This window comes from Coregonus clupeaformis, chromosome 9 (assembly GCF_020615455.1).
Source record: "Coregonus clupeaformis isolate EN_2021a chromosome 9, ASM2061545v1, whole genome shotgun sequence".
NCBI classification, from domain to species: Eukaryota; Metazoa; Chordata; class Actinopteri; order Salmoniformes; family Salmonidae; genus Coregonus; species Coregonus clupeaformis.
Window position 1 is genome coordinate 7,869,275 of NC_059200.1, and position 23,366 is coordinate 7,892,640.

The 23,366-nt window shown below is 42.3% G+C and overlaps 2 protein-coding genes across 5 annotated transcripts in view; both read right to left on the reverse strand.

Annotated features, from left to right (window-relative positions):
• Positions 1 to 6,419, reverse strand: part of LOC121573658 (THO complex subunit 2) — an 82,743-nt gene extending 76,324 nt beyond the window's left edge. For both annotated transcript variants that reach the window (XM_045222484.1, XM_045222483.1), the window contains exons 1-5: positions 6,320 to 6,419; positions 2,027 to 2,082; positions 1,679 to 1,770; positions 1,084 to 1,135; positions 890 to 960 (exon numbers count right to left, since the gene is read on the reverse strand). In XM_045222484.1, coding sequence (XP_045078419.1) covers positions 890 to 960; positions 1,084 to 1,135; positions 1,679 to 1,770; positions 2,027 to 2,082; positions 6,320 to 6,405 — 357 coding nt within the window. In that variant the 5' untranslated portion in view covers positions 6,406 to 6,419. The remainder of the gene's footprint in view (positions 1 to 889; positions 961 to 1,083; positions 1,136 to 1,678; positions 1,771 to 2,026; positions 2,083 to 6,319) is intronic.
• A 636-nt stretch (positions 6,420 to 7,055) lies between these two features.
• On the reverse strand, positions 7,056 to 22,666 carry LOC121573659 (cohesin subunit SA-2). 3 transcript variants are annotated; one of them, XM_041885801.2, is made up of 35 exons: positions 22,425 to 22,666; positions 21,697 to 21,799; positions 20,893 to 21,011; positions 20,658 to 20,736; positions 20,371 to 20,526; positions 20,155 to 20,251; positions 19,938 to 20,014; positions 19,628 to 19,832; positions 19,267 to 19,418; positions 18,770 to 18,843; positions 18,089 to 18,212; positions 17,810 to 17,908; positions 17,630 to 17,709; positions 17,373 to 17,480; positions 17,091 to 17,199; positions 16,627 to 16,744; positions 16,441 to 16,544; positions 15,932 to 16,024; positions 15,686 to 15,775; positions 15,354 to 15,557; positions 13,454 to 13,524; positions 13,250 to 13,337; positions 13,058 to 13,138; positions 12,818 to 12,910; positions 12,462 to 12,636; positions 12,063 to 12,202; positions 11,874 to 11,975; positions 11,616 to 11,764; positions 11,324 to 11,452; positions 10,984 to 11,192; positions 9,817 to 10,048; positions 9,332 to 9,442; positions 9,083 to 9,209; positions 8,915 to 8,992; positions 7,056 to 8,685 (listed from the first exon to the last, which is right to left on the reverse strand). In XM_041885801.2, the coding sequence occupies exons 3-35, from the start codon at positions 20,934 to 20,936 to the stop codon at positions 8,662 to 8,664; spliced, it is 3,822 nt and encodes a 1,273-aa protein (XP_041741735.1). In that variant the 5' UTR covers positions 20,937 to 21,011; positions 21,697 to 21,799; positions 22,425 to 22,666; the 3' UTR covers positions 7,056 to 8,661. The 3 variants fall into 3 exon arrangements, with proteins under 3 accessions (XP_041741735.1, XP_041741736.1, XP_045078420.1); XM_041885802.2 differs by lacking the exon at positions 21,697 to 21,799; XM_045222485.1 differs by having other exon boundaries at positions 20,893 to 21,799.
• Positions 22,667 to 23,366: the final 700 nt, after the last annotated feature.

Sequence of the window (23,366 nt, forward strand, 5' to 3'; positions counted from 1 at the left end):
CTTTAGGGAAAGCTTAGCTTCCCCTAGCCTTATGGACCTGTCGCCTATGCCTTTTAACGCGGCATAAACAAACAGTCATGATGTTGTCATCTGATTGTCAAACAATCACTTAACAAAGGCGCTCCTGTAGGCTACCCGCTCACATACGTCCACTCACAAAATAATTCCAGCATCCAAACCCCGACAGTGCACTGTGCACCCGCAATTTGACGAATGGAAAGAGACATCTGTTACAAAACACCTACGTGTATTGTAATGACATTCTGTGATTGTCATTAGGCCTACACGTGTAGCCTGAATTGATGAGTCCACAGTTGTCCGCAAGTGACTGTCTCAGCCACTCATTTCCGTCTTGTCCGTCTCGGCCACTCATCTCTGCCTTGGCAAAACGTAAGTGTTCTTGTTGAACGACAGCACAATTTGGAGCGTATACCACCCGGTTTCAAGTAAATTCAAAAAAATGTAATGCGGCTGACATGCAGTAATGTTAAATAATGATGTAAAACCCTATCGTTTTTTGGCATTTTGTGTTAATTGTGATAGGCTCACGTTTTACCGGTACGATGTAGCCCCACTACTTATTTTGCCGGGACACGGTACCGGACCTACTTACTTTCACCCCTGGTTATGAACGATAGCAAATGTAACATTTCTGAAGAGAATCAAACGTTAATATAATATTGTAAATTCAGAGCCAATAGTATTTAAAAAAACGTTTGTTCGTATTCAAGCTTGAAACTCAAATAATGTGTGTTTTGCCTTACAGTAGGAAATAGAACAGAAAAAGGCTGAGTTTTCTATGATCAATACTGCCACCTAGTGAAAGTTTGACATCATTTCATGAGAATGTATTTTTGCTCTTCGCAATAAAAACTTGAAATACACTTACCAGACAGGCTCCCACTAGCTGGGTGTAACGGTCTCGTTTGTTTTTTTCCTCTAAAGAACTGGTCTCTATGTCTGTCAAAAGAATGATTAAAACATTACAATATTATGACTGTAATTCAGCAACACATTTTTTGACATTTAGGCAACCAATTGCAAATGACTGTCACAATATGCCCAAACTGAAGTCATACCCACCTAGTATACTGAAAACATCTGCTAAAATGGATGGCATGTCATCCTGCAGTTCCTGGAAATAAACAAGAAATCAGAAGCATTCAAAAGGTACATTCTTAATGAAATTTGTTTGCTGATACAGAAGTTCCAGAAGCAGTGTTTAGCTTTCTTTACAAGCAAAGCACACGGTTTCAGTCTGAACTGAACTAATAATGAATTGGCTGGTCGGCAGAAGAGAGGACCGTTTTATTATGGCGCAGCTGCAAGTGTACCTTCCTAATCATAGCGTCTGTGCCTCTATTGGTAACATTACAAAAATCCCACATTCCAGGGAACACAGGAAAAACTTGTGGATTCATTGAGTTATCACATTAAATACTCTATCAACTTGAACACCTGCTAAATGAACCTCCTTCGATTAATAACCACAAATCAAGAACTAAATACACGTCACTCCTCAATGGCAGATACTGCACTAGTCAATGTTTTCACTAAAAGGACTCTCCTATATGACACAAAACCCTAATTTTGTTAATGCACTAACTAACGCATGGCAGATTTTCTGGGATGACAGACATTGTAGAGAATGAGAGGACTTCAACAGGGCCATACATACCATCATGTCACATAGGACGCTAGCAGCAAGGTCCAGCTTGAAGTTCCCCTGAATGACATGCCAGCAGAGTTCGTACAAAGCAGCCTGTATATCTAGAGAATGAATAAAAGAGGCAAACAGGCAGATAATTACTATCAATACAATGTATCAGTATAACCCCCTTCTCACAAACAGACAACTGAAGAGCTGTTGAGGCGTAAGTTCACTATGATGCTATATGAACATTAGATGACACCTGACATAGCGAGACCCTATCATTGATTGTTACAAAGACTAAATTGTTGCAAAACTAACATGCATACTGTTCTTTCAAGGAGCACAGATGTGTACTTTCATTTTTGAGCTTACCTTTTATTGTGCTGTCATGATTTGTTTTGTCTGCAAGATTCTTACATAGTTGTACACTGAAAAGGAGGGGAAAGGTGATTATTTACTACATATTATCTAGTTTATTTTCAGTGACTAATAAATAGTTATCTAAATGATCATAGAACAGTTAGTGTGCAGTAGTATGTGTACATAATTTGTACAGTATGTGTTGCAGACATGCAAAATCAGCCTGATGTCAGCCCCCAATTTTAACACTAACTTTTTGTTTGAGTACACCATTTTAAGCATTTTTGCTATGATACTTTAAAACATAGTCCAAAACTGTAATGTCCAGTTACTAGAGAGCTTGATGACAAAATTATTATCAATGCAAACTGTTGGCAATTATTAAAACAGCGGAAATCGCCCCCATACTACCAAATTCAGTCGACGACATGTTTTCAATTCTAGCTAGCTAACTTTAATACTAGCTGGCTAGTTAGGGACTAGTTAGCTACAGTGGGGGAAAAAAGTATTTAGTCAGCCACCAATTGTGCAAGTTCTCCCACTTAAAAAGATGAGAGGCCTGTAATTTTCATCATAGGTACACGTCAACTATGACAGACAAAATGTGGAAAAGATATCCAGAAAATCACATTGTAGGATTTTTAATGAATTTATTTGCAAATTATGGTGGAAAATAAGTATTTGGTCAATAACAAAAGTTTCTCAATACTTTGTTATATACCCTTTGTTGGCAATGACACAGGTCAAACGTTTTCTGTAAGTCTTCACAAGGTTTTCACACACTGTTGCTGGTATTTTGGCCCATTCCTCCATGCAGATCTCCTCTAGAGCAGTGATGTTTTGGGGCTGTCGCTGGGCAACACGGACTTTCAACTCCCTCCAAAGATTTTCTATGGGGTTCAGATCTGGAGACTGGCTAGGCCACTCCAGGACCTTGAAATGCTTCTTACGAAGCCACTCCTTCGTTGCCCGGGCGGTGTGTTTGGGATCATTGTCATGCTGAAAGACCCAGCCACGTTTCATCTTCAATGCCCTTGCTGATGGAAGGAGGTTTTCACTCAAAATCTCACGATACATGGCCCCATTCATTCTTTCCTTTACACGGATCAGTCGTCCTGGTCCCTTTGCAGAAAAACAGCCCCAAAGCATGATGTTTCCACCCCCATGCTTCACAGTAGGTATGGTGTTCTTTGGATGCAACTCAGCATTCTTTGTCCCCCAAACACGACAAGTTGAGTTTTTACCAAAAAGTTATATTTTGGTTTCATCTGACATTCTCCCAATCCTCTTCTGGATCATCCAAATGCACTCTAGCAAACTTCAGATGGGCCTGGATATGTACTGGCTTAAGCAGGGGGACACGTCTGGCACTGCAGGATTTGAGTCCCTGGCGGCGTAGTGTGTTACTGATGGTAGGCTTTGTTACTTTGGTCCCAGCTCTCTGCAGGTCATTCACTAGGTCCCCCCGTGTGGTTCTGGGATTTTTGCTCACCGTTCTTGTGATCATTTTGACCCCACGGGGTGAGATCTTGCGTGGAGCCCCAGATCGAGGGAGATTATCAGTGGTCTTGTATGTCTTCCATTTCCTAATAATTGCTCCCACAGTTGATTTCTTCAAACCAAGCTGCTTACCTATTGCAGATTCAGTCTTCCCAGCCTGGTGCAGGTCTACAATTTTGTTTCTGGTGTCCTTTGACAGCTCTTTGGTCTTGGCCATAGTGGAGTTTGGAGTGTGACTGTTTGAGGTTGTGGACAGGTGTCTTTTATACTGATAACAAGTTCAAACAGGTGCCATTAATACAGGTAACGAGTGGAGGACAGAGGAGCCTCTTAAAGAAGAAGTTACAGGTCTGTGAGAGCCAGAAATCTTGCTTGTTTGTAGGTGACCAAATACTTATTTTCCGCCATAATTTGCAAATAAATTCATTAAAAATCCTACAATGTGATTTTCTGGATTTTTTTCTCTCTCAATTTGTCTGTCATAGTTGACGTGTACCTATGATGAAAATTACAGGCCTCTCATCTTTTTAAGTGGGAGAACTTGCACAATTGGTGGCTGACTAAATACTTTTTTTCCCCACTGTACCCTAATAATTACCATTATAGAAAATGTCTAGACAGTGATAGCTGCCTGGGAACCATGCATTAGGTAAAAATACAACTTATGATAATACAGGTTGTGTGTGGCTATTATAGACAAAGTGGCTAACGTTAACTACCTAGCTAATGTTTTCGTGTAGCAAGAGTCAGGTTGTGGTGCCATTAGCTTGCTAGGTACGCTAGCTAGCTAATTAGCTACACTACATGGCCAAAAGTATGTGGACACTGCTTGTCGAACATCTCATTCCAAAATCATGGCCATTAATATGGAGTTGGCCCCCCCTTTGCTGCTATAACAGCCACCACTCTTTCGGGAAGGCTTTCCACTAGATGTTGGAACATTGCTGCGGGGTATTGCTTCCATTCAGCCACAAGAACATTAGTGAGGTCAGGCACTGATGTTAGGCGATTAGGCCTGGCTCGCAGTCTGCGTTCCAATTCATCCCAAATCAAGTCAGGGCTCTGTGCAGGGCAGTCAAGTTCTTCCACATTTCTATATGGACCTCGCTTTGTGCATTTACATTTTAGTCATTTAGCAGACGCTCTTATCCAGAGCGACTTACAAATTGGTGCATTCACCTTATGATAGCCAGTGGGACAACCACTTTACAATATATATATTTTTATTATTTAATTTTTTTGGGGGGTGGGGTAAGGGGGGTAGAAGGATTACTTTATCCTTTCCCAGGTATTCCTTAAAGAGGTGGGGTTTCAAGTGTCTCCGGAAGGTGGTGAGTGACTCCGCTGTCCTGGCGTCGTGAGGGAGCTTGTTCCACCATTGGGGTGCCAGAGCAGCGAACAGTTTTGACTGGGCTGAGCGGGCATTGTCATGCTGAAACAGGAAAGGGCCTTCCCAAGCTGTTGCCACAAAGTTGGAAGCACAGAATCATCTAGAATGTCATTATATGCTGTAGCATTAAGATCTCCCTTCACTGGAACTAAGGGGCCTAGCCCGAACCATGGAAAACAGCCCCAGACCATTATTCCTCCTCCACCAAACTTTACAGTTGGCACTATGCATTTAGGCAGGTAGCGTTCTCCTGGCATCCGCCAAACCCAGATTCATCTGTCAGACTGCCAGATGGTGAAGCGTGACTCATCACTCCAGAGAACGCGTTTCCAGTACTCCAGAGTCCAATGGCGGTGAGCTTTACACCACTCCAGCCGACGCTTGGCATTGCGCATGGTGATCTTAGGCTTGTGTGCGGCCATGGAAACCCATTTCATGAAGCTCCCGACAAACAGAGGCAGTTTGGAACTCGGTAATGAGTTTTGCAACTGAGGACAGACACATTTTTATGCGCTACGCACTTCAGCTGTCCCGTCCTGTGAGCTTGTGTGGCCTACCACTTCGCGGCTGAGCCGTTGTTGCTCCTAGAACTCTCCCCTTCACAAAAACAGCACTTACAGTTGACCGGGGCAGCTCTAGCAGGGCAGAAATTTGACAAACTGACTTGTTGGAAAGGTGGCATCCTATGATGGTGCCAAGTTTAAAGTCACTGAGCTGTTCAGTAAAGCCATTCTACTGGCAATGTTTGTCTATGGAGATTGCATGGCCGTGTGCTCAAATGTATACCTCTGTCAGCAACGGGTGTGGCTGAAACAGCCGAATCGACAAATTAAGGGATGTCCACATACTTTTGGCCATGTAGTGTATGTGAGCGCAAACCGCATGTTGTGATGCACATGCATGCAAAGCTATTATTAGTTAGCTAACTCACTGTTCACGAAGTTACCTTGCCAAATAGGTATATAGGTAGCTAGTTATCTAACTACAGTGGGTAGCTACTAGTTAGAACGCACAGGGTCAACCATCAGGCTAGCCTGCATCAATAGCTGACTAGTTAGCTAGTCCATTGGCTTTCAGCGCTAAGCTAACTAGCTAGCTGCCTCGGAGGACAGACGGGACTCAAAAGTTATTTAGCTAGCTAGTTAGCATCTAATGGCCTGGGCCAGTGTTGCAGTACAGGGATTGTACAAGTGCTGTACCAAATTATTACTTCAAACAACATTATTGAACTGTAGCCAACTTTATCTTGCTATTAAGAAATAGTTAGCACGCTAGGTTGGCTAATTCACATCGCGAGTTTGCCCGGGTCTTGTACAGGTCAACGATGGGAACCGGTTGCATGGCTCAACAACCATAATGGAAAACTAAATACCAAGACATTCGTCTTCACAATTTAACAATATAATACAACTTACAACTCATGTTTTCCAGATTTTTCCCAGTTTTTGATCCAATCAGCAGGGATAATACGTGTCGCCATCTTCCCCACAATACCACACATAGCCCGGATGTTTAACTGAATGCACATTAATGGTAGCTAGTGCATCGTGGGACGCTGAGTCAATTTGAAGTCTTCCAGTCAGTTGAACCACAAATAAACGTTGGAAGCCTAAAATTACAAGGCTACAATAATTAAAACATGTACGATTTTATGTAGATTAGTGTAAGGATAATAAATTATGCTGTACAGCTCCACTGGGTTTTAGGCTTCTCTATCACTTCAAGTCTTCAGAGCATGTGTTGAGTACATGATGGTTATGTGATGCTGGGAGCCTCTACATTTCAGTTTATGAACAGTATTCCCGCAAATTCATGGCAGAGGTGAGCACAAAGCATTTAAAGATAAAATCCAGTTGACCCACTTGTCAACTTATCCCATTGCCTGTCTCTTAGGATGATGTGTGTGTGCGCGTTTGTGCATATGTAGAATTATCACAACACATATGATCCACAACCCCATTATTGTAACAGTGGCTTCATTATTCTTTAAAAAGACCCATATTCATCCCTTAGAGGTCTACATGACCACCATCCCAGTAATGCCACCAGTGTAGCAACCCCTGACAACCAGTGACTATACTGCACTCTGTCCCGCAGACATTTCATTTAGGTGTAATAGGCCTACTAAAAACTGGTAACACTTAATTCAAATCAACACACAATTGCAGGGGGTTTATTTTGTTCAAAAAGTTACTGGTCTCCAGACATAAATACAAACCATAAATGGTACAGTGGACTTTGTAAATAGAATAAAAAACACATTTATATACATTTGAATATATATATGTATGTGTGTATACATACACATATAGACGTATGCACACACTTTCAGCAGTTCAATGCAAGGACAACAGAAAGGTAAATATCAAAAGGACAGTATGAAGCCTACATAAAACAAAAGAACTATGCATTCAAATAATTTTTTTAATTTGTCTAACATTGCTTCAATGTAAATAATGAAAAATATTAAATTCTCAGGTTTGTGTTTTTGTATTTAGATTTTGATATAACATTTTTGCTTTTGAAAATGGAGAGGCGGTGTTTTAAGCTGTTGTGGCTGTATAAAACTATCATTTACAATATTAATGATTACAATTTTACTCCTCCAGAAAAGCTTGTTGGGAATCTGGAAACCAATCTAAAAGTACATAGAGGTAAAGAAAAGTTATTCAAACAAGAATCCTTAGAAAAGACAAACAAAACATTTACCATTTAAATACAAATTCAAAGGTAAATTCTTATGCATAACTGCACATTAGTTAGGAGGTTAATTTAAACCACTTTACATTCTATTTAACCTTTTCCTAAATTAGACTTCAAATTAACTAAAACTGAGCAAATATAAAATGAGCACCGATTCACAATATATTACACATTTTTATAATTGTATAATATACAATTATATATTTCATTATATATAATAATATATTATGATACCGTGATAGCTAACCCAAACTCTTACATGTGGTATTTTAGAAACATTCTATAACAAGCTCTCTTACAGACACAACACAGTGGTACAACAGAGAATATTTTGACCACTCTTTTATGCAAACCCTCTGCACAGTATACTTTTGTACCACTCTTCAAAAGCCACACAGCATTCAAAATCATCAAACCTTTAAAAGTGATTCAGAATTTAAACTAAGCTTGTCAATGGGTCAAATGGCATTTGGGAATTATTAGTTCTCCAAGAGGTCTCACCTATTACATTGGAAAAAATAAAAACTGCAGGCCACATCCATTATTACACACCAGAAATTCCATTAAAAGGTTAATTTCTGTACTCTCTATGAGTAATAACATGATTATAAAGTACTAATTTACATCTGATTGTCATTACAAAATATCTATAAATCAAAGTATTCTATAAGTTATAAAAGCAGGACAGACAAACCTCTAAAAAATTATATGACAGAGAGAATTCTGAGAACCCTGTGTTTCAAATTTGCGGTAAGGCCTTCCAACAATCTGAAGACATTTCACATTTTCTCCTAATGTATATATGTTTTAATATATGGCTACATGTCATGCCAGATTTTATATTTTAAAAGTATGTCAGCAACTATGTATTTACATGAGACAAAAACCTGCCCATTGATTGACAAAATAAAGGTGAAATTCAACCATTGCTGCCTCACAAGCAAATAGTCCCATGAGCTTATTTTAAAACAATTCTCTACAGAGAATACTTCTCGTCATCAAAACATTTTCGGTAACAACAGTGTCCTCTTCACGCAGATGTACCATAATCAACTTAGAACATTGAAACATTGAGGACCTAAAAAGGAAGAAAATACTCCATTTAAATGTTTAGTTACTTGCTGTATAATATGGAAAAGAATGAGAGAATATGAGTATAGCCTTTCCGTATGCATACCAAAGACATTAACTAGGTATCTGGACTTCACATCGGCACTGCCACTGTTATTGTTGATCATATCGTTTGTTGTACGTTATCTTTAACAATGTAGATATCACTGTACTCTCAATAACAAACCAATACCCACCGAATCATCCATGATGGAAGAAGGATCAAAGTAGTCTGGCTTCAGCTCTGATCTCTCTCTGCGATTTTTCGATGGTGGCTAAACAATAAACAGCAAAGTAAGAAAGAAGAGACACCAAGGCAGTAATATTCATAAATGCACTACTACATCTTTATGAGTGTATTTTACCAGATCAATATCCATAGTGTCGAAATCCATGCCCTCATTGAGATCTTCCAAACGGTCCTCTGACGACATCATTACATCCTCTACTATTGGCTCCTCATCGTCCTCCATGAGTCCTGAACCGCGGCGGCTAGATGGTCAAAGACATGGCCACAAATTACTATATACATTACACATGTGGCAGCAAATGACTGTATGTACTACACTGGGGTTGAAACACCACTGTGGTCTGGAAGAGAAGTGCCGTCTTACATTGAGTTCTGCATGTGGCTCCTCATCTTGGCGTACTGCATGCTGGCCCGCTCCTGCTGCTGCCGGGCCTCTGCCTGCTGTCTCTGGGCTAGCATCCAGGTCACCTGGGTACTGAAAACAGAGTCAGACACATTAATACAGACAGTCATACTTATTCAAACAAGAGGCGAACTACCGTGGTTTCATTGAAGATATAATTCATTGTGATAACATTGCATACGTAGCTAAGTAACATTACATTTGACGTTTTAGTCATTTAGCAGACGCTCCTATCCAGAGCAACTTACAGGAGCAATTAGGGTTAAGTGCCATGCTCAAGTGCACAGACAGATTTTTCACCTAGTCGGCTCGGGGATTCAAACCAGCAACTTTTCGGTTACTGGCCCAACGCTCTTAACCACTAAGCTACCTGCCACCCTACAATGGATGGCTAAAGATACTCATGAAAATCAAAAGGTGTTGAGCCATAGAAAGGTGTTCTGTACTTGTAGTCCATGGGGATCTGATGGTGATGCTGCTGGGGGGGCAGCTGTTGGTGCTGCTGCTGCTCTGATGTCATAGCGTAGATACCCATGTAGCTCTCCTCTGGCCTCATTTTCTTGGGGTCCCTCAGCACAGTGGAGGTGAGATGTGGCGAGGGCATCATCACTGGCGTCTGTACGTTCTGCTCCTGGTTCATCCACACCGCATCTGTGCTGCAGCTGCTACTCTCCTCTGCTGCAATAGCAAGGGTTTAATGGGGTTGTTATACAGTGAGCCGACTACTCAGTGCTCAGGTAGAGACATCTTAGCGTATTGGCTTTTTATAATGCCAACATCAGATAACATCTAGCAAACACTCAATTCATTAAGGTATAATCTTCATTCAGCAAGTTATTTCCCCAAGTGAAAATCTAATTGTACATTTGGCAACATTTATTTTATTGCTTGTATGGGCTTTCAGCATATTTGGCCCAGCTCAATGATCTGACATTGAGCTGCAGGTGACAGATTCTGGAACACAATTAGTTGTGTACACTGAGTGTACAAAACATTAGGAACACCTGCTCTTTCCATTACATAGACTGATCAGGTGAATCCAGGTGAAAGCTATGATCCCTTATTGATATCACCTGTTAAATATACTTAAAATCAGTGTAGATGAAGGGGAGGAGACTGGTAAAATAAGGATTTTTAAGATTTGAGACAATTGAGACATGGATTGTGTATGTGTGCCATTCAGAGGGTGAATGGGCAAGACAAAATATTTAAGTGCCTTTGAACAGGGTATGGTAGTAGGTGCCAGGCGCACCGGACTGTGTCAAGAACTGCAACTCTGCTGGGTTTTTCACGCTCAACAGTTTCCCGTGTGTATCAAGAATGGTCCACCACCCAAAGGACATCCAGCCAACTTGTCACAACTGTGGGAAGCGTTGGAGTTAACATGGGCCAGCAGCCCTGTAGAACACTTTCAACACCTTCTAGTCCATGCTCCGATGAATTGAGTCTGTTCTGAGGGCAAAAGGGGGTGCAACTCAATATTAGGAAGGTGTTCGTAATGTTTTGTACACTCAGTGTATATCATAACACTAAACACTGAGCTTTCAGGTTTAACGCCAGTGAGTCACAGTATGTTGCCCATGCTGTTCTATGGCTCTGTGTCTGCCCCTCACCTTCAGGCAGTTTCCTCTTTCCGGTGCTGGCTGGCTTGGCCTTCTTGCTCCTGATGCTGGAACCTCGGCTGCTGTAGCCGCTGATAACAGACATGGTGTCGTCGTCCCCTCCGGCCTGCAGGGAGTTCCTGTAGGAGATGAGGGGCAGCCAGCAGTCCTCTCGCTGCAGGGCCATCTGGAAGGTCATGAACCGCTCCAGGTAGAGGTGACTGCAGGGGACAGAGGACCACAAGTCAACATCCATGATCTAGTGTCACTGTGGTCTGTCTGGCTTAGGAGAATACAGTCACTAATGATTGACTGCACATAGGACTAAATATAACAGTTTCCTCTGACGTACACTGTCTTCTTGTCCTGACGGAGAAGTTTGGAGGAGAACTCGCTGAGAATGTCCAGGAAGGCAAGGTTGAGAGGAGGGTTTCCCTCTCCCTGGGGACTGGGCTCCTTGAAGGCAAACTCGATTCCATCCCTGCAGCAAGTGCAGCACAAGATAAAATGTTTAGGAAGGAATGGATTGAAGCTGTAAATACTTTAACAGTTCTGGGAGGTTGAGAAGCCTCAAATAGAAGCATGCCTGCAGAGCTGTTAAACCTTTACTTACTGATTTCTACTCAGATTTGCTGCAGGCTTACTTGTGTAACATGGCGATAGCCTCTCTGGTCTTCAGCTGATCCAGGCCAAAGGTCAACGAGAAACGTCGGGCCAGTTCTTTAATGCCGCAGAAGGACGACGACGAGCGGTCAAAGTTGCAGCCGAGGTCAGATAACATCTCATTGAAAAGCTAAAAATAGAAAAGTCTTGCAACTTTAAAAACGATCATCAAAACACTCACATTGTTACAAAATGAAGACAATACTTTAATTGAATGTTAATTTCTCCAAAGCTCCTACCTGCTGCAAACTCAGTATGAGGGTCTTGGCACACTGGATCTTGTCAATTTGTCTTGTTTTACTCATCGTTTCCTTGATGATATCTCCATAGTCGTTGTAGTACTAGAGAGAAAAACACACATTTAATTGATTGGCAGAACAGGAATGTTTTCTTTTAAAGGTCTAAATATGGCAGGAGGCCAGACATACCCTCATGTACTGCTTGAAGATATCAGCTCCAGTGTTCATCTCCACCACATTGTAAATGATCAGTTTGCAGTACGCTGCCAGCAGGTTACGCCTCTTGTGTAAGGCCTCGATTTTACTCGCTTCATCATCTTGCTGCCCATCTGATAAAATTAAGAACACTGAGGTAACCCCTTGTAAAACTTCACCATTCCTGTCTCCATATAAGGTGTTCGCTTCAACTCAGAAACAGCTCTGGTGTTTTAACTTGTGTGTGCACTATTCACATTAAAAGCCATTCTCAGCTGTCTCCTTGTGTTGTGACTAGCTGCCAGGTGGGCTGTGTGGATGTCTGGCCTGTGCTGTGTGAGGGGGGTCTGTCTGGCCTGTGTTGTGACTGTCTTCCAGTGGGCTGTGTCTGACCTGTGCTGTTGTTGTCATCGTCTTGGTCGATAAAGACGTGGTCCAGGATGAAGTTGAGCAGCTCGGCCTGCAGGGAGGAGTCTGGCGTGTAGATCAGAGCCTCCAGCTGCTCCCGGCCCGATGACACGATCTGGTGGCTGAAGATCATCAGGGCATCACACAGGATGGTGAAGGCCTGGAACACAGTCAATCAATCAAATCAATCACATAACACCCGTACATGTCAACAGTTGTCACACAGTGCTTTACAGTAATCCAGCCTACACAACAGAGCAGCAACCCCTCAGCACTCACTTAACAGTGAACACACACCTACACAGTTAGGGAACAGACTGACATGACGTAGGACAACCCACCTGCTCTTTGACAGTGGTGTTGACACTGGTGAGGTAGCGTTGACACATCAGACAGAAGGCCCTCATCTGCTTCCTCAGGGTGACCATGTCCCCCTGGAAACCAACAGATTTTCTCAGTATTCAGTACTCACTATTTACTCAGTAAACCACATTCATTATCCAGACACCCAGGGGTGTATAGTCACAAACATTGGTAGACACTGGATAGTCATTAGTCACTGAAAACAACAGTGTGTGTACCTTTGTAGAGCTGCCATCGGAGACCTTGGCTAGGTGCCACAGAATGATGTAGTGTGTGCACTGCATCGCATGAATTACAATCTGGGAAAAATAGAGTATTACAAGGTAAGTGATAGTAAACAGTGGAGATGAATGTGAAACATTTCTGGGGTAGGTGGGTTCGAGGGGATAACAGGGTTATGGTTTAGGTACCTGCTCAGGCATATCGCCATTCTGAAGTCCTGTGTTTAGTAGCTTATAGTTGCTGGTGAACAGGTCCCATTTAGAGAGGTCATGTGCACTGCACAGGAGAGAGAAACACAGAATCTAGTCAGATAAGGAGTTATGATTTATCTACCGTTCATTGGTAAATGCTTGGATTACACATTACTTGTTTAATATTGCTCATGGCCTTACTTGTGGAAAGCAGTGATCCTCTTTAGTGTGGACAGGACCTGGTAGGCATCATCCTCATCTGGTTCCTCACCCTGAAACAACAGATAACTAGCTCGTGAAATCCTACACAGCCACGTGTCACTCAATTTACGGTCCCAGTTTCAATTAACACCAATCTGAGTACTACCCTAGAATACTTATTTTTCTTTGACAAATAATCTACAAAGATTAAAGATAGGTAATGTCCTTATGCATTGCCAAATCTGCCATAGAAGTTATCAATCTGACAGACTGCTCAGTCTCTGAGACACTCAGCCAGCTGAACATAGAATTAAATAGAATACAATTGACATTTTATGTACAGTTTTCCTACTTACAAAGCATGTAGAGGCCTGTACTTTTTTATCATAGGTACACTTCAACTGTGAGAGACGGAATCTAAAACAAAAATCCAGAAAATCACATTGTATGATTTTTAAGTAATTAATTTGCATTTTATTGCATGACATAAGTATTTGATCACCTACCAACCAGTAAGAATTCCGGCTCTCACAGACCTGTTAGTTTTTCTTTAAGAAGCCCTCCTGTTCTCCACTCATTACCTGTATTAACTGCACCTGTTTGAACTCGTTACCTGTATAAAAGACACCTGTCCACACACTCAATCAAACAGACTCCAACCTCTCCACAATGGCCAAGACCAGAGAGCTGTGTAAGGACATCAGGGATAAAATTGTAGACCTGCACAAGGCTGGGATGGGCTACAGGACAATAGGCAAGCAGCTTGGTGAGAAGGCAACAACTGTTGGCGCAATTATTAGAAAATGGAAGAAGTTCAAGATGACGGTCAATCACCCTCGGTCTGGGGCTCCATGCAAGATCTCACCTCGTGGGGCATCAATGATCATGAGGAAGTTGAGGGACCAGCCCAGAACTACACGGCAGGACCTGGTCAATGACCAAAGAAAACCATTAGTAACACACTACGCCGTCATGGATTAAAATCCTGCAGCGCACGCAAGGTCCCCCTGCTCAAGCCAGCGCATGTCCAGGCCCGTCTGAAGTTTGCCAATGACCATCTGGATGATCCAGAGGAGGAATGGGAGAAGGTCATGTGGTCTGATGAGACATAAATAGAGCTTTTTGGTCTAAACTCCACTCGCCGTGTTTGGAGGAAGAAGAAGGATGAGTACAACCCCAAGAACACCATCCCAACCGTGAAGCATGGAGGTGGAAACATCAATCTTTGGGGATGCTTTTCTGCAAAGGGGATAGGACGACTGCACCTTATTGAGGGGAGGATGGATGGGGCCATGTATCGCGAGATCTTGGCCAACAACCTCCTTCCCTCAGTAAGAGCATTGAAGATGGGTCGTGGCTGGGTCTTCCAGCATGACAACGACCCGAAACATAAAGCCAGGGCAACTAAGGAGTGGCTCCGTAAGAAGCATCTCAAGGTCCTGGAGTGGCCTAGCCAGTCTCCAGACCTGAACCCAATAGATAATCTTTGGAGGGAGCTGAAAGTCCGAATTGCCCAGCGACAGCCCCGAAACCTGAAGGATCTGGAGAAGGTCTATATGGAGGAGTGGGCCAAAATCCCTGCTGCAGTGTGTGCAAACCTGGTCAAGACCTACAGGAAACGTATGATCTCTGTAATTGCAAACAAAGGTTTCTGTACCAAATATTAAGTTCTGCTTTTCTGATGTATCAAATACTTATGTCATGCAATAAACTGCAAATGAATTACTTAAAATCATACAATGTGATTTTCTGGATTTTGGTTTTAGATTCCGTCTCTCACAGTTGAAGTGTACCTAAAAATTACAGACCTCTACATGCTTTGTAAGTAGGAAAACCTGCAAAATCGGCAGTGTATCAAATACTTGTTCTCCCCACTGTATCTCTATGCATCTGAGCCCACCTCCAGCAGGAAGTCCTCCAGGAGTCTGTTGAACTTGTCCACCAGCTCGTCCAGTAGCTGGGACCTGGCGATGTCCACCCTGTTGAAGATGGTAAACTCCTCGTTGCAGAGAGCGTGGTAGGTCATGGAGCACGCCTCCAGCACGTCAGTCTCTGTGTGCTTCTCCACCACCTCCCTGATCTGACGCAGCAACGACTCTAAGTGCTGCACACAAAGGGATGCGAGGTCTCAAACTACATTCTGCCACAATGGCCGCGTGAATAACTTACTGTTAACAATCTAAGGTACGGTAGGATTAGTTGCGGTCCAGGAATATCAGATGATTCACAAACCTTTTCCAATCGACCAGTGGTGTAGATTTCCAGGTCAAAGAACTGCGGTAGCTGCAGTAAGTTGGTCACCTTCTCAGCATCAACGGAGTACTGTGAGGGGAAGATGGAGAGGGTGAGGGGAGCTACAACAAGAGACCTAGCGTTGAGTAATCCTGCATCTATCTGGCAGTCCCAGGGGTTGAGTTAAATATAGCAGCCATGTATAGACTGTAAAGTGACAGTCATGTACACAAATTGATAACTGACCTTGGCCAACAACAGAGGCAACGCCACAGCAAAGATCTCAGTGATTCTCGTCCGGTCATCCAGCTGGGTTTTCTTTTCTTTCGCTGTCAGGACCTAGGAGGATTTTCAGAAGAGCACAATCACATCACAATCATGAGAATGGCTAACCTAGAAAAACTTCCAAAAGGACTAATTTTAGGTAAAAAGGAGTTGGAGCAATCAACAAAAAAAGGCAGAGTGCTGAGTGCTCCAACTCCTTTTTACCTCAAATGAGTCCTTTTGGACGTTTTCTTGGTAAGCCATTCTCGTGATTTTTGTCATTGAGCACCCCTCCTTTCCTTTATTTGCTAAAGCGCAAAGGCCCACCTGAACTCACATTACAATCATGTTATATGAAAGGTTTTTTATAAAACATCAGATATCTGAGTGAATGTTCAAACATGTCTTCTGAGCATAAAGCCTTAAGAGCTCACTAGTACTGGAGTTGACCGCTGAGGGGCTTACATTGGAATATGCCAAGCAGCACTCACCCTCTTCCCAGTGCCTCTGCCCACTGGTGGGTGGCACTCACAGGCCTGGCGGATGGCACACAGCATGATCTCGATCAGGGCAGTCTCCTGGTGGTCTGTCAGGGCTGGACAGGACAGGGGAAAACATGTTGAGACATGACAGTTCCAGTAACAGTGTGTGTGTGTGTGTGTGGTGTTGCTCCTTACCCTCCTCCCCTGGCATGGGCTCATCCAGCAGCAGGCTGATCATGCTCTCCCAGTCTTTAAGCAGCTCCCCTGCACACTCCCACAGGCTGTCCACCAGGTAGGCCCCGTGCTCATGGAGCTGCAAACATTCAGAGGTTATCACAACCGAAACACGTCAATAGTCACTTTACCCCTACCTATATGTACAGAGCTACTTCAATTACCTTGTACCCCTGTATATAGCCATGTTACTTTTACTCTTTATTGTTATTTACTGTGTATTTACTCCTAGTGTCGCTACTGTATCGCTATTTTTTTAAATCTTTAACTCTGCATTGTTGGAAAAGGGCCCATAAGTAATAATTTCACTGTTAGTCTACACATGTTGTTTACGAAACATAACACAATTTAAAATGTGATTTTGATTTGTGCCCCAAGTAGGTCACTTCAAACAGAGACAGACTCTTCATGGAGACTGAACACACCTCACTCTCCAGGAAGAAGAAGACGGTGGTCTTAATGAGGTTTCCGTTGAGGCTCTGCCTGCCCCTCCTGGGCATCCCCTCCTCCTCTGGACCTCGATGGCTGAAGAGCCTATGGACACGGCAACATTGAGGTCAGGCTAAATGCTGCTGGATAATTCAACAACAAAAAAATCTGTTTCTCAGCCTGAAGGCATTTCCAACCCAAATAGGGCTTTAATAACAATTACATAAGAGTATTTTTCAGCTTCCACCACAGCTTTAGAGAGCCGGTGTGATACCTACTTCTTATAGAGGAACTCTCCTGCAGCCACAGCCACAGGTCGATGGGCAGAGTAGACCAGATGGTAGACACTTTCACAGTCCTCTGCTGTCAGGACCTCATCACTGCTACTGCAAGGTGACAACACCACACAGGGCTGTAAGGTCTCATCGGGGTCAGCGAAGGGTCAGGAGTGCATGGAGTACTGGACACGAATACGTTTGCTAACGTTGTGAAGGATGAGCAATTATTTAAATGTTTTGTAGACACGGTTACTTACTGCAAGACAAGAGTCAGAAGTTTTATGGCTTGCACTGCAACATCATACTCCTTGTCCAGAGTCATCGACACAATGCGATCCTGTCAATGACAGTAAAGTCAACCATGGCCAACCATGATGTGTGTATGTTATGTACAGTATTTCCCAGTCAGTGGTGAGATGGGGGAGCGTCTGACATACCTTGAAGCGGCTGGTGAAAAGCTCCAGTCGAGTGTTGAGCTCCCGGTTATAGTACAGGCCCTGGAGCGCAGTCAGACACTTGAGACGCACTTCTCCTTGCTGCAGTCACAGGGAGGACAATATTCAAACCACAACGTTCAAACCTCAATGCTGTAGCTTTCAAGTCTGATAATATACCTACTGTTTAAACACACAGTAAATCTTACTTGTATAAAAGAGACTACCCGCAACATGCTTTACAACTCCCACAAATGTGATTTGACATATTGCATGACTCACCTTGTCATGCATGGTCCATCCAACATACTTCAGATAACTGTCATTGAGAAAAGCATCGCTGTACATCTTCATCCATACCCCAATCTCCTCAATGCAGATTGCCCGGACTTCAGCTATGGCATCGCTGATAAACAGAGAAGAAATGTCCAGACTTATTCACAGCCCCCATTACACTCAATGATCAAATCAATGATTTGATATCTTATGGTAGGGCAGTAAATATTGATTTCATTAGAAAAACTTAAGTGGTACAGCCAGAGGCAGTTCTACTTAGATCAGATATCAGTGCTACATGGTGTGCCATGAACAGCTGTTCTGCCTCAGCAACCGTTGCTGCCTGTTGTTTAGCACAAGATGGCGCCCCAGAGCCTTGGAACAGCTCAGTGAAAGACCAGCCTGCACATCTCAGAGATGCTATATGCCTTCAATGCCTCTGAAGTCTCTCTCACTGCAATGTCAGTACCTGAAGTTGGTTTTCACACAGAGATCGAACTCTCTGACGTCTAGTGAATGCACCCACAGTTCTCTTTTTAGACCCCTTTTAAAAATCCACTACAAAAATACCATTCAAAATATCCACCCTAAAACAGTACATAATTCAAAATATAACACATAATCCATTACAGTTGTAATTGGATTCATTGTTCTGTACGTAGAAAGATGACAAGTTCCAATACATACCGATATCTGTGAACAAACACTCCTTTAAAAATTGCATTCATCATGTTTTCAATTTCGTCTTGATTTTCTTGAAGCTGAAAAGAGGAGACATTTCAAATTGAAAATGCTTTTTACATTTCTAAATGGAAACAAGTGGAGGGCGCACAACCAACGCGAGTCGAGGTGCAACCCAAAAACTAAATGATAATTGAAAAGGAAAAGGAAAATGCGCAACCCTCACTCACCATTAAAAACATATTATTTTATTCAAACAACTATTAAAAGACTGACGTTTCGGACTTCATCGATGGCCTTCATTAGAAATTGGTTGTCAAGCTTTTAGTTGTTTAAATAACATAATGTTTTAAATGGTGAGTGAGCACTGCACCTTTTCCTTTTCAAAAATGTAATTTCTAAATGGTCAGGTTAGAATTATTAGGACCAGGTCAAGTTCTTACCCCTCAATACAACAGCCGTAAGGAAGAAACGGTTGAGAGACACGAGAAGAACCCACTCACCTCTTTACGCTTCTGTAACAGGAGCTCTAGCCTATCGTTGGCCCTCTTGGCCATGACCTTGTTCCTCTCTGCCTCATACTGCCTCTGAGTGTTGTCCATGTTGATGCTCAGGTTCAGAGCCACATTCACCAAGGCTGTCATCAATTTCATGGCTGGTAGAGACAACGACTCACTTGAGTGACATCTACTAATTAATAAGGCACTATTTATGCAGACCTGCCTTATATTCAATAGGCCTACATATAGACACAGTGTAGCCCTCATAAAAGATGGCAATGCATACATCAAGCTAGTAGTTTAACAGTGGTTTAACTACAGACTTCCCTCAACTGCCCAGGGTCTGTATTGTGGGAGTACTGACCTGCCAGTGTGCTGGTGTGTCTGAAGGCTCGGACCTGCGAGTCAGACAGGCCCGTGAGCAGCGAGATGACTGTGTCCATCATGTACTCGTCATAGATTATGCTGTACTGACACTGCCGCACCAGCACCCCGATAAACTCACAGAAGCTCGACTTGAACTTCTTCCACAGTGGCCCTGCCATGGTTAACGGGTAGTCCCCGCTGTCCTATATGATAACAGAGTGAAAGAAAATGGGAATAATGTTAAAATATACGCTATAGACAGAGAGGCATAAATAACAATGTACAGTAAGTGTACCATCAGACAGTACCTCGTCAAATTCCTCTGTCATCTTCCTAATGATCTCAGAGTTTTGCATGTGTCTGAACATCTCTGCACTGACAGCACCTGTAGCAAAACAAAAAAGAACAAATAATCTTAGCTCGTTCAATCATCACAAGTAATGGATGCAAAATGATTTAGAAACGTCCTTCACAGCGGATAGTATTCTATTCAACAATTCTATTCAATCCACTCTGGGTGCCTACCTTTACAGCCTGAGCACTGGATGAAAAAGTTGATCAAGTCCAGGAGAGCAATGTCTCGATCATTCTTGTAAGACTCAATCCAGTCATCAACGATGGACTAAAAGAAAAAACACCCATTAGCCATCACTTTAATATGAAAATACTACTATCACCAACATGCATTGAGAACGACTAGTTTATTACCCTATCCTTCTAATTAAAAAAGTTTGAACCAACCTGTGTGGCACTCTTCCCCATTTTCACCACCTCGAACAGGGTCATGCTCTCCATCCCATTCTCCTGGTGGTGGCCATTCACCCGGCCAAGGCCAACACACTTCGCTGCACCACCCTTTCCCTTATCTCCAGGGGCTTTCTTCCCCTTCTTCCCACCCTACAACAGACAGGAATACCATGTAAGTGTTAGTGTACATTGTGTGTGCGCAAATGTAAAGCAGTAGGTGACCATATCCATTTTATTATGGAATCCTTGTGTTGATAGAGGATTTTACATGCAAGTCTCACCTTTCCTTTCCCAAGCTTTGCATTCTTGACATCAGGGTCCTCAAGGTCTGTGTCAGAGGACAACTGTGTATCAGCCTCTCTGTTCAGAAAACAAAAAAAGGTAATTGCAACAATACACACAGAACTAGTTTGAAGGTCTATCTATGCAATACAAAGCCTATGTCCTCTGCATCTTCACGGTTTGCAAAAAAGAAGGTGATACAATTTGCACATTTCACATCTAAGTTATACTTACTGAGGAAACTGAAACTCTGTGTGCAACTCTTGTGCTGCTATCATTTCTTTAACATTTTCTGGACCCACTCTAGTAAGTATGGACTTCTCAGGATCCACCAAAATGTAGGGTAATACAACCTAGAACATATGAAAAGAAAGGTCAAACTTTCAAATGAACAAAAGCAGTCCAAAGATGTTATTATGCCTATGTATAACTTGATAACGTGTGTGTAGCTTGATGTGTAACATGGATTAACAGTATAAATAGGAAGTGAGGATAACCAATTCCGTTTGCACACTCAGCAGTTTACAAATTGACTGCTGAAGTCAAAGGTGTATTCATTAGTCGGATTCCGTTGCAAAACGTTTGGTCTGTTGCTAACCGTTTTGCAACGGAAACTGTTTACGCCAAACAGAAAAAGCTTTGCAACGAAAACGAGTTTTTACTGGACAAATGCAGGTAGGTCCCTTTCCTTTTCGTTTGTGTCCGTTTGGTAACTATAGTAAACGGTTTCCGTTGCAAAACGTTTTGCAACAGACAACAGACTAATGAATACACCTTCCATGTGTAGCCAGCTACTGTTAGATGTGTAAATAACATGACACTAGAACCAGAAGACAACAGCAGACTTTACAAATGGGGAAAAATCAGTTATGAAGCCAACAACAATTATTTACGAGATAGCTAGGCCATTCAGAAAGATGCGTCAGCAAATTTCTTTACAAATGAGAATCACGAGCTAACTAGCAACTTGTCGGCTTCAAACAAAACAAAACATTCCTTCCATTTTGAGGACTACTCCATGTAAGGGCAGCTACAGACGTTCTTAAACTACTCCATCTTTGTTCATTGGTTGATGTCGGCGAATGGAAGGTTGGCTAGCTGGTAACGTAGCTATGCATTCTGCGGCTGTCAGACAATGTAACTGTAAAACAGTTAAACAAAACCAAGAATTATGCAACTAGCGACATGTAAGAAAAATTATTTGTCATTCAGTTAGCTGCACACATGTTCAATATAGCTAACGTTACTCCAAAAACAAGCTATCCTTGATAGGGTACAATCCTCTTCCGTGTAAACAATGTTTGACGTCCTCCATCTTTGCCAGCTAACGTTAGTTGGCTATCATTCCTGTTGCTAGCTAACGTTAGCTGGCTATCTTATGGTTAACTAAGAGACGGGTTAACTATAAACAAACACTCGCATGATGTGTTATGGTGATCGCAAGACGATTTAGGTAACGATGCTGACTTAAATCAGGCAAAGTCGCTACACACATCGTGAAAGAACTAGCTAGCTAAATAACTAGTACTACTAGCGTGTTAATAGATAACGTTACAGTCAAGGGAAACGTCAATATGGTTTGATGATTAAGTTAACTGCTAGCTAGTTATTTTGCGACACAACCGCTACTAAAAATCCCAGTTCCTTATTGTATCCAGCTAACATTGATTGTCCTAGCTACATTTAACTAATAACTTGCTAGTTTATTCAACATTACTAGCAACACAGCTAGCTCCCCAAATTTTATCCGCCATTTTACAGCTTACCTCGTTGTTTGACTCAAACACTGTAATCAACCATCAAAATAATCCAGATGTTTCTGAAATTGTCTCGCTGGAACCTTTATTAATTATTACATGTATAATTGGCTTTTTATCACACTCTTAAATGTAGATTTGGTCAATTTGATTACTGAGCAATGGCTATTATTTTTCTCTGCTAGCTAGCTAGCTAGCATGGCTCAGTTTGTTGTCTATGGATTCGTGTCGCCGATGGCGCACCACCTGTCGGTCAAATTGAACAGTACACTTGACCGCAACTCATTTTCGTACAAAACTCATAGGACATGAACATAACAGACTGTTGACGATACAAAATACCGAGAACCATACACATGCAGCCTGGTCTCATAGACTAGACGTAACATAGTAAATGTAAATCTGGGGCACTCAAATTTGTATAATATGTTACGTTTGGAATGGTTACATAAGACAGAAGGTTACTTATAGGGTGGTTGGTCGCGAACATCTAGCAACCCGAAGTTTGCGTGGTCGAATCTCATCACAGACAACTTTAGCATTTAGCTAATTAGCAACTTTGCACTACTTACTACTTTTTAGCTACTTTACACCTAAACTCAGCAAAAAAATAAATGTCATCTCACTGTCAACTGTGTTTATTTTCAGCAAACTTAACGTGTAAATATTTGTATGAACATAACAAGATTCAACAACTGAGACATAAACTGAACAAGTTCCACAGACATGTGACTAACAGAAATTGAATAATGTGTCCCTGAACAAAGGGGGGGGGTCAAAATCAAAAGTAACAGTCAGTATCTGGTGTGGCCACCAGCTGCATTAAGTACTGCAGTGCATCTCCTCCTCGTGGACTGCACCAGATTTGGCAGTTATTGCTGTGAGATGTTACCCCACTCTTCCACCAAGGCACCTGCAAGTTCCCGGACATTTCTGGGGGGAATGGCCCTA

What these genes read in the sequence shown, in the direction of transcription:
- LOC121573659 (XM_041885802.2), bottom strand. Translation starts at nt 20,936, where the DNA reads ATGATAGCAGCACAAGAGTTGCACACAGAGTTTCAGTTTCCTCA. An exon ending in TTTTCACCAGCCGCTTCAAG is followed by an intron (nt 17,710 to 17,809) that starts GTATGTCAGACG and finishes TGTCATTGACAG; the next exon opens with GATCGCATTGTGTCGATGAC. An exon ending in CGTCAGGACAAGAAGACAGT is followed by an intron (nt 11,193 to 11,323) that starts GTACGTCAGAGG and finishes TGTCCCCTGCAG; the next exon opens with TCACCTCTACCTGGAGCGGT.